Source organism: Stigmatopora argus, chromosome 3, assembly GCF_051989625.1.
Source record: "Stigmatopora argus isolate UIUO_Sarg chromosome 3, RoL_Sarg_1.0, whole genome shotgun sequence".
Classification (NCBI taxonomy): domain Eukaryota; kingdom Metazoa; phylum Chordata; class Actinopteri; order Syngnathiformes; family Syngnathidae; genus Stigmatopora; species Stigmatopora argus.
The window spans coordinates 18,883,709-18,900,334 of record NC_135389.1 but is presented as its reverse complement, the minus strand read 5'-3'; the positions used below and the strand labels follow the sequence as shown (position 1 = coordinate 18,900,334).

Here is a 16,626-nt window from a genome sequence, read left to right as displayed (position 1 = left end):
TGAGCCACACTTCATTGTGTTCTGCCAACCCTCTCAGTTCAAATGGATTGGACGTCTATCGCCGTCAATTGGACTAACACTCGGGAATCAGTCATTTTTTTTTGTAAAAGACGGACAAACGTGTCACGTTGTAAAAGTGGTGGTTGCCTTTGCCAGTTGTAAAGAAAGACAGTGAATCACACTTTTTAAGGGTGCGGTGCAGCTTGATGACCATTTATTTATTTTTAAGTTTATTGCCTTCTTCTTTTTCCACCATTCCTTTCCCACGTTGGGCTCGAGTTCTTCCATTCCAAACCGATGCACACCTAACTTTGACAGACTTTTTTTTTCTGGAATGGCGAGCTAACGACGTCAACCGAAAACGAAGCTTTGATTTCTAACGTAAAGGATCGAACGACCGCCCGGCTTTTAATCGGCGGAGGAAAAATTAGCCGAACGGTTTGCGAGAAAGTGTTTAACGACGGCACTGAATGTTCAGCCAGTAAAGCAGGTCAAAGGCAGGCTGACATTTTTTTTAAAGTGGGGAAAAAGTAAGGAGTGGTTTGGAAGAAAGGAAGTGCAGTTATATTTGAATTTGTGCCTATTGGGTTTGATTCAGGGGATAACCAAACATTTAATGAGCTCATTTCCTCGGCTTGTATTTTATTCCCAAGTTGGATCATCTTCATATTTTTGCGAGTTCTTCAGCGTCTAAATTATGTAAACTATGAGGAACTTAAGTAAATGTTTTTAAATTAGCATAAATGTATCTGTTTACCCACTGTGAGCTAATTTGACCTCCCCCATTGACGATTGTATTTCCATGCTAATTAGCAACCACATCCAACTCAAACATGCTTTATTAATTTACTCTGGCAATAGCTTATCTAACAAAATAATTCTTACAATTTAGCAACATTAGTTCATAATACTACAAATATTTCTCCAGCTGAGTATTGGATAGCAAACATTCAGTATATCCCGAGGAGCTACATAATAAAGCTAGCATCCTTAATAACTAGTGAAATGATTCACTCATATGAACCAAATGAATGAAACCGACATGCTAAGCTAACCGTGGCCTATTTGGCACGCTTCCACTGGTGTTTCCGAATGTAGGTCACCAAAAGGTTTTCGCTAGCTCGTGGGAAAACGCTGCTAGAAGAAGCTAATAGAGTTTTTTTGGCTATTTGAGATGATTTTTACCCCCTGCTAACAGGAAGACCCTGACATGCTAATTAAGCGGGTAGCCCCCTCCACACGTGCTTTCTGCCTAACAAACTAAATCCTGTTGCGGAAATAGCTACATTGCTTGTTTCCGCTTAGCTTCATGTAATTATGACGCCGTGTAAATACCCGGGGGAAGCTATATTAGCATAATGTCGCTTCTTAGCTAGTGCTGGGCTGAACATTAGCATGGATGGACACAGGGTTTTAACTGCTGTTGTCACGATACTAAAATGTTCAACTTGATATCTATACGGAAAAAAAATAATGCCATAATTCACGTAGCTCTCCCCCCCCAAAAAATACATATATGTAACGTTTGTTCGCTCGCAGTTTCAAATCAATCAAATCAAAAGCCTTTATTGTCATCATACACAGCTGCGTATAACGAAATTGGTGGTGCTACTCCACAGTGCGTTTTCCCAGTTAAAAAAACATAAATAAGTAATATAAAAATATAAAACGTCACATCCTGGCAAGGTAAAATCTAAGATACAATCAAATTGGGCACACGATGAATTAATTTGGGGGCTTTTCTGGGTCATTATATATCCCAAATGAACAGGAAGTGACTCAAAAGCAACAGGAAGTTGACCTAAGCAATTGAGTGACTTGTGGTTGCTCCGTGTACATGGTTATGTCAATTTCAGTTTTCCAGTGTGCCTGTTTTTTTTTTTTTGGTCTCAAACATGTTGGCTTTTCTTTTTCTTTCCCTCCTCACCTCACCTCACCTCACATGACCACAGCGCCACGTGCGCACGTCGTAATCCCCCCATTTTTTCCCGCGTGGCGCTCACAGCAGGAGTTGACCACAAAGCAGCGTTTCCCCTCTAAATCAGCTCCAGTTTGCGAGCCCGCTCATTAATCTCACGCAGACCGTTCATAGAAAGCAGCGCAGGCACCAGCGTACATTATTAGCTGTCATGTGCGTGCGTAATTTATGATATTATAAAATCTGTTTTATTGCTTTGGTTTTAACCATTTAAAGGGCCGTCATTTTTTTTCACTGACTGCCATTCAGTGTGATAGATCCATCTTGACTGGGAAACTGACAACAAATTAGGGCAAGTACGTGTACTTGTACTATAACTACGTGTACACGTATGTACTTGTAGCCCACGTAAGTGTATCTGTACCCCTATCACGTTTACTTTTGTGTACTTATACCCCCGACATGGGTACTTGCATGTACTTTAAACCTGCCGTTGACCTATGGGGACATTGCATTTTGGGAAATGTAGGCCAAACCTGTATACCACGTGTCAAAGTGGCGGCCTGGGGGCCAAATCTGGCCCGCCGCATCATTTTGTGTGGCCCGGGAAAGTAAATCATGAGTGCTGACTTTCTGTTTTAGGATCAAATTAAAATGAAGAGTAGAGATGTATATTAAATTTCCTGATTTTCCCCCTTTTAAATCAATAATTGTCATTTTTAATCCATTTTTCTGTGTTTTTAGTTCAAAAATCATTTTGTAAAATCTAAAAATATATTTAAAAAAAAAAGCTAAAATAAACATGGTTTTAGATCTATTAAAAACTGAATATTCAGGGCTTTTAATCCAGTTCCTTTAATCATTTATAAATAAAATCTAAATATTATATCTAAAATGGCCCACGTGAAATCGAGTTGACGTTAACGCGGTCCGCCGAGTCTGACACCCCTGCTGTATACCAAAAGTTCAGATTTTGCCGAGTTTTTTCCCCCCCCAACTGACCAAAAATAGTACTTTGCCCTAAAAAAACCCCCCAAAAAGGAATAAATCAACAATGTCTGTGGTTCCTTTCCACCACGCATGTGCTCTTCATCATCTTCACTCTTTTATTTTTCCTTCCTCTTGTCTCATCTCGAGTAACATCAATCCTCTCGGCACTCTTCTCACCTCGCCGTTGTGTGCCTGGCGGCCCTATTGGTTCTTCCTCCTCCTGTCTCTTGTCATCTCCCCTGTCCTGTCATCTCCTTCTTTAATCTCCCGGTGAGGGCCCCCCAACGCACCCCTAATGAGAACCTGCATGCACCCTCTTGAGGCCCCTAATGACGGATGTGTGCGTTTCTGTGCGAGAAGCTTTCATGAATAGTGGCGGGTTCGTTGTGAACCCATGACCACGTGACCTCATTGCTATAAGCCAAAAAAAAAAAGTCTTCCTTCCTTTTGGTATTCGCAATTCGGGTGACAGCGTCATAAAAACAAATGAAATGAAAGGCCTGCTTGTTAAATTTCACACATTGATGGTGGCGTTCTTCTTCTTCTCTCGCTGCAGGCCTTCGGGAACGCCAAGACGGCGCACAACAACAACTCCAGCCGCTTTGGCAAGTTCATCCAAGTCAACTACCAAGCCAGTGGCACCGTCAGAGGGTAAGACAAGAAATTCCGTAATTACTCGCATATAAGCCGCATTGGTTGGGCTTATACGCGCATAAAAAGACAACATGCACGAAACTGCAAGGTGACAAAGGTGACAATGCCATAACGCAAGACAATGTTTTTTCAGGGCCTACGTGGAAAAGTACTTGCTAGAAAAGTCGCGGCTCGTCTACCAGGAGCACAATGAAAGGTAAGAGTGAACGATCCGTTGAGGATTTGACTCACTGTGTCATTGACGGCATTAGACGTCCAAGTGGAAGAGGGTAAAATTCGGTTTCTTCGTCAGTCCAAAAAGGTTCCAATTGTGATGCCATTTTGTTTTGTTGTAAAAAAAATTAACTCTAGTCCACATAACTTTTTTCAGTCACTTTAAGGCAAGGGTGTAAGACTCAGGTTGGTTTGCGGGCCACATTAACGTCAACTTGATTTCATCTGGGCCGGACCATTTTAGATATATTTAGATTATTTTTTTAAATAAATGGATTAAAAGAACTGGATTAAAATCCCTGAATATTCAGTTTTTTTTATAGATCTAAAACTGTTTATTTTAGCTTTTTTAAAAATATATTTTTAGCTTTTATAAAATGATTTTTGAACTAAAAACACAGAAAAAATGGATTAAAAAATTACAATTATTGATTTAAAAGGGGGAAAAATCGGGAACTTAATATACATCTATTCTCCATTTTAATTTGATCCTAAAACAGAAAGTCGGCACTCATGATTTACTTTCCCGGGCCACACAAAATGATGCGGCGGGCCAGATTTGGCCCCCGGGCCGCCACTTTGACACATGTGATCTAAACTCATTGCATTAGACGTCTTAATGAATTGGACGTCTTTCGCCGTCAATGGCAACCAACGACGTGATTACTGTGTATTTCGCAGTTTTGTCCAAATTTGCCGCAGATTTCTTTTAGTATTTTGAATGCAGCATTAAAAAAATTCAAAGTTGGCTTCATTTTCATTCTTTGAAGGCCACATTTTTGTTTCAACTCTTGAAATTCATAAGAAGATATGCTGCATTCATAAATCACGCCAAGAGGAAATCCGAGCCGTCCGCTTTGGTGTGTCGGAGATGAAATGTCAGCTCTGAATTTCTTTGAAAAAGAAACTCAATCTTGAAAAGAAATCCATTTCCTCCACATGGGCCATTGGATCTCTTGCCCGCCTGCAGGCAAGAAACTAAGCTACTTTTTGCTCTTATATCGATTTTTTTTGGTGGGAAGAATAATTGGCAGTCGTGTCAAAATATGATCAGGAAAAATACTGCATGTATTTGTGTGTTTTTCACTGATAAAAGCAATTTTCAAATGCGAAATGGAAATTCAAGCAATGATAAAACACGGAGAAAAGTCGAGAAAAAAATTTCTTCGAATTAGTGAAAAAGTAGATGATAGTAAAGTTTGAAAATTGACAGAATAAATATTTTTAAAAGTACAGATGGAAAAATTATACTAAACTGGAATATAGTGATAGTTACATTACAGATTTTGTTTACGTTTCTTTATTAATTAGATAAATAATAATATAATAATTTTACAATTATTTTTGGGTCAAAGCAGACAGTCTTTGTCTGAAATATAGCTGACTATCTTTGATATCAATTTTTCAGGATGTTTGTAATATTAATCGCAAGAGGTTATGATATTTTGGGATGGTGAGGTCAAAGGTCACAAATTCAGAAGTATGTTTGAGGTCCAAAAACGCAAGATCGAAAAAAAATCATTAGATTTAAACTTGGGGGATATGTTTACATGATGAAAGGTCAAAGGTCACAGGAGTGAGAAAATAATTTTGCAATAACCAGCTAACGGATAAAAAACCTATTTAGTAACTTAAAATGAGTTTCTTTTGTGTTTAGGAACTACCACGTCTTTTACTACCTTCTGGCCGGAGCCAGCGAAGAAGAAAGGGAGTCCTTCCACCTGCTCAAACCCGAGGAATACCACTACCTCAACCAGGTCAGTCTATGTCATGAACTCATTGGCTGCCATTGACGGGGATAGATGTCCAATCCATAATAGATGGGGGAGTGGCAAATGAACTCCATCCCCGTCAATGACAGCCAATGAGTTCATCACTATTTCCTTCCTTCCTTCCTGTCTTACTCAGCACATCCATCCCAGATTTATGTATTTATCAACTGGAACGCAGTCGATTGCGTCCGCAAAATCATTCTAAAGCCTCCAGTCGGCCACGCCGTATTCCAATTGGACGTGGCCGCACGCAGCGTTTCCGCCCCCAAAAAGTATCAATTTCTCCATCCTCCTCAGCCAATCTTGTTACTATTCACTACTGTTTCCAAGGTAACGGAATAACTGAGCTCGCGTGCCGCCGGCCGCTTGTTTCAAACACGCCATATTTAGCTTGTTCCTCCTAGATTTGGGTGCCAGATTGTTGGTGTGATTCCCTCGCAGTCCATCTGTCTCAGGTTTCCAACCCAAATATGTATTTAGGTATATTTTTACTTCATTACATAAAATACGTTGCCTGTCTGGTGAGTTGACTCAGTGAGTTGCACATAGTGGACAGTCTGTATTTTTTCGACTGTAAAACGCATTTGAGTATAAGTTGCACTAGCCAAAAAATGCATTACGAAAGGTGGATAATATTATGGTGCATTTTTAGATTTAGAAAATTCATTCATGGAAATGCAAAATTAAATTAAAGCTGTTCGGAGTATTCTGCCTCGGACAAAATCACTATAGCAAAGCCAACTTAATGTACAAATTCAATAAACTAAATGTTTTAAAAATAAATAAGACTAAGTAAAAATAAATAAAAGTAAATATTCGTTTTTGATGAATGTTAATAATATGTTTATGTGGGAATTTTCTTTGCAATGTCGTGCTAATTTTTGTTAATACTTGAATGGCTACTTCCATTGTGTACATATTAGCATTAAGCTAGCTGGCGAAATAAGAAATGTGTTTTTTCAATTTAGTGTACAATTGACCTCACCTTGAAAAAAAAAAGTAATAAAAAGTAAAAATTAAATGTATATTATTGTTATTATTATAAGGTACTTGTGTGTAATATCCACTTAAAGGGGATGGGAATTTTTATTGCCACTTCATTAGCCCCTTTTTATTTCATATTAGCATGAAGCTAGCGTGGCAAAAACAAAATTTATATTGTAAATTGGTGCACAAAACCAACAATTTTCTTTTTGTGTTTAGCTTTACAGTTGACATCACCTGTAGTGTAACAAACCGCATTTTAAGGAACACTTCAAAATCTGCCAAACTAGTCTAGCTAGCTAGCTAGCTAGCTATCAGCTTCCAAATGCATAAGTTTGATTCAAGGCCCCAAGATTAAGCTCATATTTTTTCAAATTTTGACCAATGACTTAAATGACCCAGCTTTGATTGCGTGATGTCGAAACAAAGCTAACGCACTGACGTGTGCCTCACTTGCAGATGACCAAGAAATCGCAAAAACTCCAGTGGGAAAATTACTATGAGAGCAAGCTGGTCAGTATAGAACACCGAAATGGTCGTGCGTGCACGCGGCTGTGGGTGTGCTGGCCCCGCCCATCCCACCTGCTCGCGCTTTTATATGCTGCAGCCACTTCAAGAAATGTTTTAATCATTTAATACCATCCTTCATTATTTCAACATCAGAGGATGATGAGCTAATTTGGCCCGAAACATGATGTCATTGTTAATAATGCCACTTTAAATGGAAAATCCAAGTGGTTATTTTTTTTTTCCACTTAAATCAAACTTGAAGTGCTCTGTTATTAGGTTGCTGATTCAATTACCATTAGTTGCCGTCTTAAAGGGGAAGGTTCAGGACATTTTGCTTCAAAACTCCACTCGGGTTGCATTTAGTGAAATTTAGGACGATTGTTTTATTTAAGGATCTGTCCTGAACCCTACTCCTAGTGTTTGCTCCAATTTTTTTGCCCAAATCCTTCCATTATGCTTCAATGTTTGCTCTTGGATCCATGTTTATACTATATTAGATTTGTATAGTTTTTTTTTTCCCCAATGCGAACAAATGACATTTTGTAGTTTCAGTGCTAGGGCTCACTTTCAATTATCCGTCCATGTTTGGGGTCAAACGAAGACCTCACAGGTCGTGACCCCGCAGTCCAGAGAGATGATGTCATTGCCCCGCGCCATACACACAGCAAGCGCTCATCAAAAAGAGCAAACATTGGTTGGCTGTCCGTACTATTTACGTTTGGTTGTCTTTGCTGTCGGCTTGAGTGGAATGTCTAGGCAGTGTGCTATGTGTTATTTTTATTTTATTCTTTTTTTTAGCGTTGTTGTCAAGTGGCTGCTTTAATTAGAGCGTAAGTCACGATGAAGTTTCCACTAAGTAGTCTCGCTGGGAAAAGTACAGTAGATTCAGATTTTTTTAGCAAAATATACACAAACCCTACTTATTTGAATTGGTCTTCTTTAAATTGAATGTATGGCATTTTTTTTAAAGAATTGTTTTTCACTGTTTATTGATATTTTCAGAATTAGATTGGACAGGAAAGGATGGCAGTAAATGCTACTAAATTAAAAAAAAAACATTTTTGTTTCTATGTTTATTCCAAATTGAATTGAATGCCTTTATTGTCATTATAGGGTTAAAGCTTCACCTTGAATTGCACACATAATAAAAAGGCATAAAAAATTCTATACAGTAGAATATTGCGGTTATTTATTAATTATTTTTTTTTGGTAAGTTCATAAAATGTGAAAATGCTACTAGGACTCAGCACTGAAGTAAAAAAAAATACAAAATAAAATAAATTATTATTATTATTTTATTTTAAATCGAGGTGATCCTGCTTTGCAGTTTTTCGTTTGTCTGGTCTACATTAACCGCGATAATCGAGGGATTACTGTACTCTAAAAATGAAAGGAGGGGGGAAAAAAAGGGACTATAGTGGTTAGCATCACATTAATCTATTAAGAGTTAAATGGCACTCTTTGGTGGAAACTGACTCCCAGCTAATAACTAGCAAATGCATCATTGCATTGTCAGCAAAACCCAGACTGAAAGAAGTCTTTGTTTCAAACAAGTCAAAAAAAAAAAGAAAGCGTTTCTTAATTACGCGCTCGCTCGACAAAACTTTGTTTGCCCGATGGTTGCTTTGACCAAAATATTGGCAAACAAACATGAATGGGAACGTATCGTCTTGTGTAGTTTGGCGCCTAGCTTTAGCCTTCCATTTGGAAAGTGGCCATGCAGAAAAGAAGGAAATTTGAACATGACTTTCATCTGCTTGCTCTAAACAACACTTTGTGTCCACTAATACCTCGTTTATCGCAGTTAATAAGGTTCCAAGAACTGCCGCAATGTAGAGACAGTGTTTTTATGGCATCTTTTTAATATTATTTGGACTTTTCAAACCCTTTCTGTTCTATTATTTAACTCCCAAAGGTAGACACTTCCCTTTATTGGCCTGTGAAATGATCTCCAATTGTGATTTGCCTCTTTTCCCCTATTTCATGTCGTATTATTTAACTCCCAAAGTTTAACACGGGCAGTAAAATAATGTCCAATTGTGATTTGCAATCGTTTTCGACATGGAAAGTGACATTATTGCAGTCCTTTTCAATTTTTTTTAGGTCGGCTATCACCGTCGACAGCAATCGTTCATCTGACAGATATTCTTTCTGGCATGTGTTTGTTCCATCAGCAGGACTGCTTCAGCGTGGAGGGCGAAGACCTCAAACACGACTTTGAACGTCTGCAGCTAGCCATGGAAATGGTGGGCTTTCTCCCCCCAACGCGCAAACGGTAAGACGCTGATGAAATATGTCGCTAGCAAACCGCAACATTATTGTGTGCTGGGGGTGCCAGAGGAAGCTGCAGATGTTTAGCCTCCAAAAGATTTTTGTGGTAACGTATTACGAGCTCAGCATAAAGTGGTAACGGCTACGATGACAGTACGCCGTCGGAAAACAATCTTCATGTTTATGCCTTATAGCCACGCTGTCCAAACTGTGGCCCACTACGCATTTTTTTTATTGGCCCACAGCAAATTATGAAAAGAGCCCACAATTTTTTTTAATTCAGTTAGTCTTGAACCCAGGACCCCAGAGCTGCGAGGCCGACGCGCTAACCACTGACTCCACCGTGTTACATTTTTCAAATTTACCTATAGATGGAGTCACCTAAATATAAATGCGTTTTAATATGGCTAACTTTTCCCCGCCAGGATTTTCTCGCTGCTGTCGGCCATTTTGCACCTGGGCAACATCCGCTATAAGAAGAAGACGTACAGGGATGACTCCATTGATATCTGCAATCCAGAAGTTCTTCCCATTGTCTCGGAGCTGCTGGCGGTGAGTGCTTGTTCTAGCCCACAGGTGTCAAAGTGGCGGCCCGGGGGCCAAATCTGGCCCGCCGCATCATTTTGTGCGGCCCGGGAAAGTAAATCATGAGTGATGACTTTCTGTTTTAGGATCAAATTAAAACGAAGAGTATAGATGTATATTAAATATCCTGATTTTTCCCCCCTTTTAAATCAATAATTGTCATTTTTTAATCCATTTTTTCTGTGTTTTTAGTTCGAAAATCATTTTGTAAAATCTAAAAATATGTAAAAAAAAATCTAAAATAAACATTGTTTTAGATCTATAAAAAACAGAATATTCAGGCCATTTAATCCAGTTCATTTAATCCATTTATTTAAAAAAAAAAATCTAAATATTATATCTAAAATGGTCCAGCCCACGTGAAATTGAGTTGACGTTAAAGCGGCTCGCGAACCAACCCGGGTCTGACACCCTTGTTCTAGCCAATAGGAGGTTGTTGAAATTTTGGGAGCCAATGAGAAAGCAACTCCTTAAAAAATATGTTTTTATGTTTCAGTGATGTTTGAAATTTCACAAAATTGTATCGTGAGAGAATTTTTTTCCCACAGAGACTGTTCCGTAACCTTAATATTTTGTATGTAGAAGCATTTGTAAGTAGAGGTAACACAAAAATACAAGAGAATATTTTCTTTTAAGACGGTCAAAAAACAGGATCTGGACACATTTCAATGTTTATAAATCTAAAAAAAAAAATGCTGTCAATTCAAGAATCGATTATTTTGCCGTCCAAGTACCGAACGGAAGCATAACGATGACATAGCCCGTGACAGTTGGACATCCCTGCCTAAAGTATTCAATTAGAACCGTAAAATGATAAAACTATTAAAATGATCCTTTTTAAAAATGCACACATCTTTAAATACGCTTTCCTTAAAACCTTTGTGACCGGATTGATTACATGGCATTGCATTGTCGTATTAGCAGTCGTCTGACAACTACACTTCATAATGAATAAGAATAGAATAGCAAAATGCTAATCGGATGCGCTTGTCATACATCACCACCGCTGACCTTGGATCAGTTTTGACAAGCGTGTGTTTATTAAGGGATTAGCGCCGTGATCTGTATTACCAAGCAACTAACGCACGCGAATATCAACCAATTGCCTCGCCGCATCCAGAGTGGTCTCTGCTCCTTGCGCAGGGATTAGCCCACAGTGTGAAATGAAGTCTGATAATTCCCCGGCCCTCGCACACCCACGTTTGGGTCGCACTATTCGTCCCGGTCTGCTAATCCCGCTGGATGGGTCTGACATCTGTTTCTGGTACCGCCGCCTCGTCATCCTCGGCTGGTCCACCGCCAAGTTTGGTCTGCGGGTTAAGTGGGCGCGCGCCAGGAATACTTGAGTCTCAAGGCAGGAAGTAGTTTCCTTGCTTGGTTATGGATGAGTAACTGTGGCTCATAGCAAAAAAATAAAAAATAAAATAAAAAAAACCTCCATGGACGTTAATAAAAAAGACACAATTTTTAAAATGTATTTTCTAAGTCGTACTTTGGAAATTGGCACAGAAACATAAACATTCGCATTCGTCCTAAAATTAAAATAATTCTATTTTTAACAATGGCAGCCGATGATTGAAAAGTAAATCATCTTTTACAAACTAACATGTCTACATCTTGATTTTGTCGCCCCCTGTAGGTGAAAGAGGAGATGCTGCTAGAGGCACTGACCACCAGGAAGACCGTGACCGTTGGGGAAAGGCTTGTCGTGCCCTACAAACTTGCAGAGGTCATACATATCTTCCTTACAATTTTATTTTGAAGCTATTTTTTTGTGTCAAGAGTCACAATGAAAATGTTTACTTCCTACTACTTGGTTTTCTCCCAAAAAAGGGTCTAATGGACCAAATTTGGGCCGCCACGTACTGCGTTTGAATTTTGTTAGCGTGTATTAGGCCAGTCATATGATCTCCATTGACCAATCTTGATCGTAATCTAAAGAGACTCCATGGCGTGTCGCATTTTGGCGCGGTGGCCCAATCACAAGTCGTTTTGTGGGATAAAGCCTTCGGCGTAACGCCGCGCTTCCTCAAACTGCTCCGAGGGAGTTTTTCAATACGGCCTCAACCGCCACCGTGCAAACTCTTCGACTTCCCCAGTGCAACTTCCCGTTTCCTGTCATGCCAAGCGCCCGTAAACTGCGTGATACCGGCCGGGCCCACTTGCCACGGGTTCACCCAAAAGTACTCGACGACCGCGTGGAATTTAATTTGGCACCCGGCTTCCTGCTGGCGGCCGCGGGGCTTTTTGTCCGGGAAGGAAATACTACACGCAAACACTTGGCGGACAGACCAAACACCCACACGTCACATCTGATCTCGGCACTCACAATAGTTGCTCACGAGCTTCCCCTCCTCCATCTTTGCAGTCCGCTCTCGTCTGAGGAATGTGCAGCCTCCCTCCACTGGAATATGGCGCAGCCTTCAACTCTGACTGTCCCTTGACTTTATTGGCAGATTGCTATCGTCAAGCGACGACGTGTCCAATTTCACGTGACAATTCTGGATGAAATAGTACATCTTAGGAAGCGCGACGCGACTCGCGCTGGTCCGACTCGACGACCCCCACAAAGCACACATCATTTCCTCTGGTCGGCGCTTGCACCTCATCTCAATCTTAACGCAGTGAACCCTGACCCGCAGTTGCATCATGGGAGTTCACCCAGGGTCCTACCTTGGTCGTTCTCAAAAAGGGGGGTTGGACAAAGCAGATTCGACGCTGTAAAAAGTCAATTAGACCCACTAATGTAAGATTTTTTTTTAAAAAACGTTTTAAGTTCTCTAACCTTTTTTTTAGGATAAGTGACTATTTTTTGATTATTAAAAAAAACTCCTTCCAGTACTTCGCAATTCCTGGCGTTATAACCAAGTTGCGTTGAATGATTTCACCACTAAAGTCTAAATTTACATCAAACACTTCATCAATCAAAAGTTTAAAATAAATGAAAAAGACAAGATGCTGTTACACTCCAAATTCAAAATCGGACAAAACCAACAAGACGTAAGTAAACACAAAAGAAAACCAATCCAATACCATTGCAGTAATCCCTCATTTATCGCAGATAATATGTTCCATGACCCGCCGCCATTGGTGAATAATCGCCATGTTGGAACAGTGCTTTTAAGGTGTGTATTTACTATTATTTGGACTTTTAAAGCCCTCTCTGCACTATTATTTAACTCCCGAAGGTAGACACTGCCTCTTAGTGGCTAGCAAAATATTCTACAATTCTGACTCCACCCCCCCTTTCATGTTTGTATTATTGTTAGCGATCCAGTATTACTGTACACAAATCATTTGTGATAGTTAAACCCCTTCTTCCTTGTCGTCATGTGTTAATAATGCTTCTTTAATGCTAATTATGTATTCTTCTCATTGGCTTGGGTTCATACGTTTCCACTATCGACGTCCACGGCAACCGAGATGAGCGTTTGTTGGCCTACAACCCTTGTGGTGTGTTGGTTTTAGAGCGTTTAAAGTTGAGAGATAAGTCCGCTCCTTTGACTACTAGCGACCAGCTGAAGATAAGAACATTGGCTTCACTGTCTTTTCATTTATTTGTTTATTTTTGCTGGCACGTGCGCGGCATAAAGCTTCATGGCGGCATGACTTCACCGGGCAGGCCGGGCGGATTCCGTTGGCTGCGCGAGAGACAACTGCGCCGCGTGTTTGGCCAGAAGCATCTGGCGCTGGCACGTCAACTGCGCCGTTTAAATACTTGTTGTTTTCCCACACAAGGCCGCGGGTGAGAATTTAGCTCTTGTAAAACAAGCGGCACCCTTGTCACTTTGATTATAATGTTGACTAGCCAGTGTTTAGGTTTATTTATTTTTTATATCCTAGTTTGGATTGTTGCGTAGCTGGATTTTGTGGAGGCCCATTTTCAGATGGGAAGTATTTTCAAACACGTTGAGCCGTTGGCTGATCAATCGGGTACACGGTCGATTGGTCGCCGGTCTTTTGGTCGCCCGGAAGGTTATTGATAATTGCCATTTAAATTGTTGCTCAAATTCCCTAAATACAAACTGCGAATGACTATTTAGTCATACTTAATGCCCTAGTAATTATTAGGCTAAAGAAAAGCTCCAAATTTCCGGGACTTTTATTGTTTTTTTGTAGGAGAACTTGTTAAGACCCTGACTGACGTAGCTTCTTAAAGGGACAACGCATGTACATTCAAACTCTTCTACACTCACACATCGGCTCAGTGAAACTGCTCATGGCCATTGTTGGCTTTTATTTGATGCGTAGACCGTGTTGTTTTACCTTGTTTTGCCGCCTGTCTTTTGGTCGTCGGTCTTTTGGTCGCCAGTTGTCGCGATCAGGGCGACCAAAAAACGGCGACCAAAAGACCGGCGACCAATAGACCGCACACGGATCGATCGAGGGTATTTCATCGATTTTTGTGGGCTTGGTCACTCGCTAAAAATAGAATTGGTCTTCTGCTGACCGTAATTTGTATTCGTGTTGCATAACATTGCTGTGTGGCTTTAGTTTCTCTTTGTGAGTGAATTCAATCAGTTTGTACCTGTTTAGTGAAAGCTCACATTTGGCTCGCATTGAAAGGGTTCCACCATTAAAATGGATTAAGATGTGAACAAGGTAAGGACTTGGAAACCGGATATCATTTAAGAGTTTTCATTTATGATTATCTTTTAGTAAGGTAAAATTAGGTTGTATTTTAATTTTGGGTAAATGGAATGAGAATTTAGTCATTTGGATTTTAGAGTTTTTTTGAAATGTCAATATTTTTTGTTGGAATTAGTGGATCTACAGTTAAAAACAGTCTTGCTTCAAAATGTTACAATAGAAGGAGATGGATCCGGGCAGGCTGTTTATGAAAAAAAAAAAGGTAAAAAATAATATTGGCAGGTCATGCTTTTCAAAAATCGGTGATTGGCGAGAGAACGGTGATTGTCGGTTGGCCTTTCTATTCAATTGAAATTCACAATGGCATGCATACATTGGAAGGTCCTAATCCCAGTTCAACTTGTTATCCCCCAAGTGCTTTTTAACATGTCGTCCGCCTGACTCAAAGACACACATAAATCAAAAAGGCTTAGCTTTAATGGTGCCATATGTCCTCAAATCTGGAGGGAGATGAGGCAATACAACAGGCCCAAATCCAGATGTCAAACTAAAAGCGTTCAAACGCACCTCCTTTCATGACAACTTGATACAAAATCGATCCTCTAGACCAGAACTCTATATTTTCCCTTATTCTTAGTCTTCTTTTTTTCCACGTTTACCGAAACCCGTTGCATTTCCCACCAACTAATACCAAAAAAAAAATACAAGAGTTTTGTAGTCTGTCCCTGTCAATGTCAACCAATGAGTTAATAAAGATTCTGCTATCATCCAAAAGACTAGCAATAAACCGAAGATGAATACTATACCAAAACATTTGCAACAATCCGTCAGTCCCCTGAGTTCCCTTTTAAACTGCATTATGAATTTTCTTCTTGAATTATTCATCCCCATCTTGCATAACTTGTCTTCAGCGTCACGGATTCATCGGCTAAAAATACCACAAAGAATCAATAATGCAAAAGTCAGTTTTTGTTGTTGCTTTTTTTGTTTTTTAAATGAATACATCACTTTTCTGGCCTTGGCAAACAGCAGCAGCATCTCAGTTTAAGATGTTTTTTTTATTATTATTTAGAATCTTGCTTTTAAGACCAAAGCAGGGTCTTCACTAAAAACTGGGAAAATGTTATAATGAAAGCCATATGTTGTTAAAATAGAACACATACCTGTCAACCTCTGCCGATAACTGCCCTTATAAATGATTATGATTCCCCTTACAAACCCCCCAAAAACCTTACAAACACCGTACGACCGGTTGACAGGTATGAGAACATAATTTAGTTTTGAAGGAGGTTTCAGAAATAAATAGATTTAAATGTACTTTATGCCCATTTTGATTTTTTTTCCCCCCCAAAGTGCCATACAAAAAAATCACAATAATAGTCTTAAACTGTCGGGATTCATCGGGATCGAATGGTGACTAATGATATGAATTTCCCTATTTTTTTTTTGTACGCAGGCGGGCACCGTCCGGGACTCCATGGCGAAATCCTTGTACGGCGCTCTCTTCGACTGGATCGTCTTCCGGGCAAATCACGCTCTGCTCAACAACAAGGACCTTGAGGACAATTCCAAGGTGAGATACGCACACGTCCATTGCCAGGGTCGAGCGTGGATGCGAAACATTGGGGCAGATGGCGTTGAATGCCCTCTGAGCTCACGTTACCCCCTCCGGTCCCGCGTACACCCACGCACGCACGACCCTTTGTTTTCCCTCGGCGCCGACGTCACGTTCATCACGTCAGGAAGGGGCGACTGGAGGTTATTGTTCATACTTTTCAAATACGATAAATGATTGCATACGCTATTTAGGAGAAATAAACGCTCCCATTTTGATGAAGGAGCTGATTGTAAGTCCATTCCCTAATTGAAAGGCGTCTGAGTGCCCGCCTTCTGCAGACTGTGAATACTAATGAGGAGTCAGACTATGAATCTCAATGGTTTAAAAGGCAGTAAAAAAATCAGGTCTAAAGTGGACTCCAATTCTTAAATAGAAAGTGCATTTAATGTGGGTTCAGTTTTTGTTTGTGAGGGAGATTGGGATGAAGCCTGGAATAACATAAAATATTTTCAGTCATACTTTTTTTCCCATTTAAAATGTTCATTATTTTCTATCTAGCACAGATCTCATACTAAAGGACA

General features: G+C 39.9%; 1 protein-coding gene across 1 annotated transcript in view; it reads left to right on the top strand.

The window, feature by feature from the left end:
- LOC144070844 (unconventional myosin-IXAa-like) overlaps positions 1-16,626 on the top strand; it is a 70,584-nt gene that overhangs the window by 27,495 nt on the left and 26,463 nt on the right. The window contains exons 3-9 of the mRNA XM_077595309.1: positions 3,465-3,559; positions 3,696-3,758; positions 5,433-5,532; positions 9,216-9,316; positions 9,738-9,864; positions 11,537-11,626; positions 15,944-16,060. Of these exons, the coding sequence (XP_077451435.1) occupies positions 3,465-3,559; positions 3,696-3,758; positions 5,433-5,532; positions 9,216-9,316; positions 9,738-9,864; positions 11,537-11,626; positions 15,944-16,060 (693 nt within the window). The remainder of the gene's footprint in view (positions 1-3,464; positions 3,560-3,695; positions 3,759-5,432; positions 5,533-9,215; positions 9,317-9,737; positions 9,865-11,536; positions 11,627-15,943; positions 16,061-16,626) is intronic.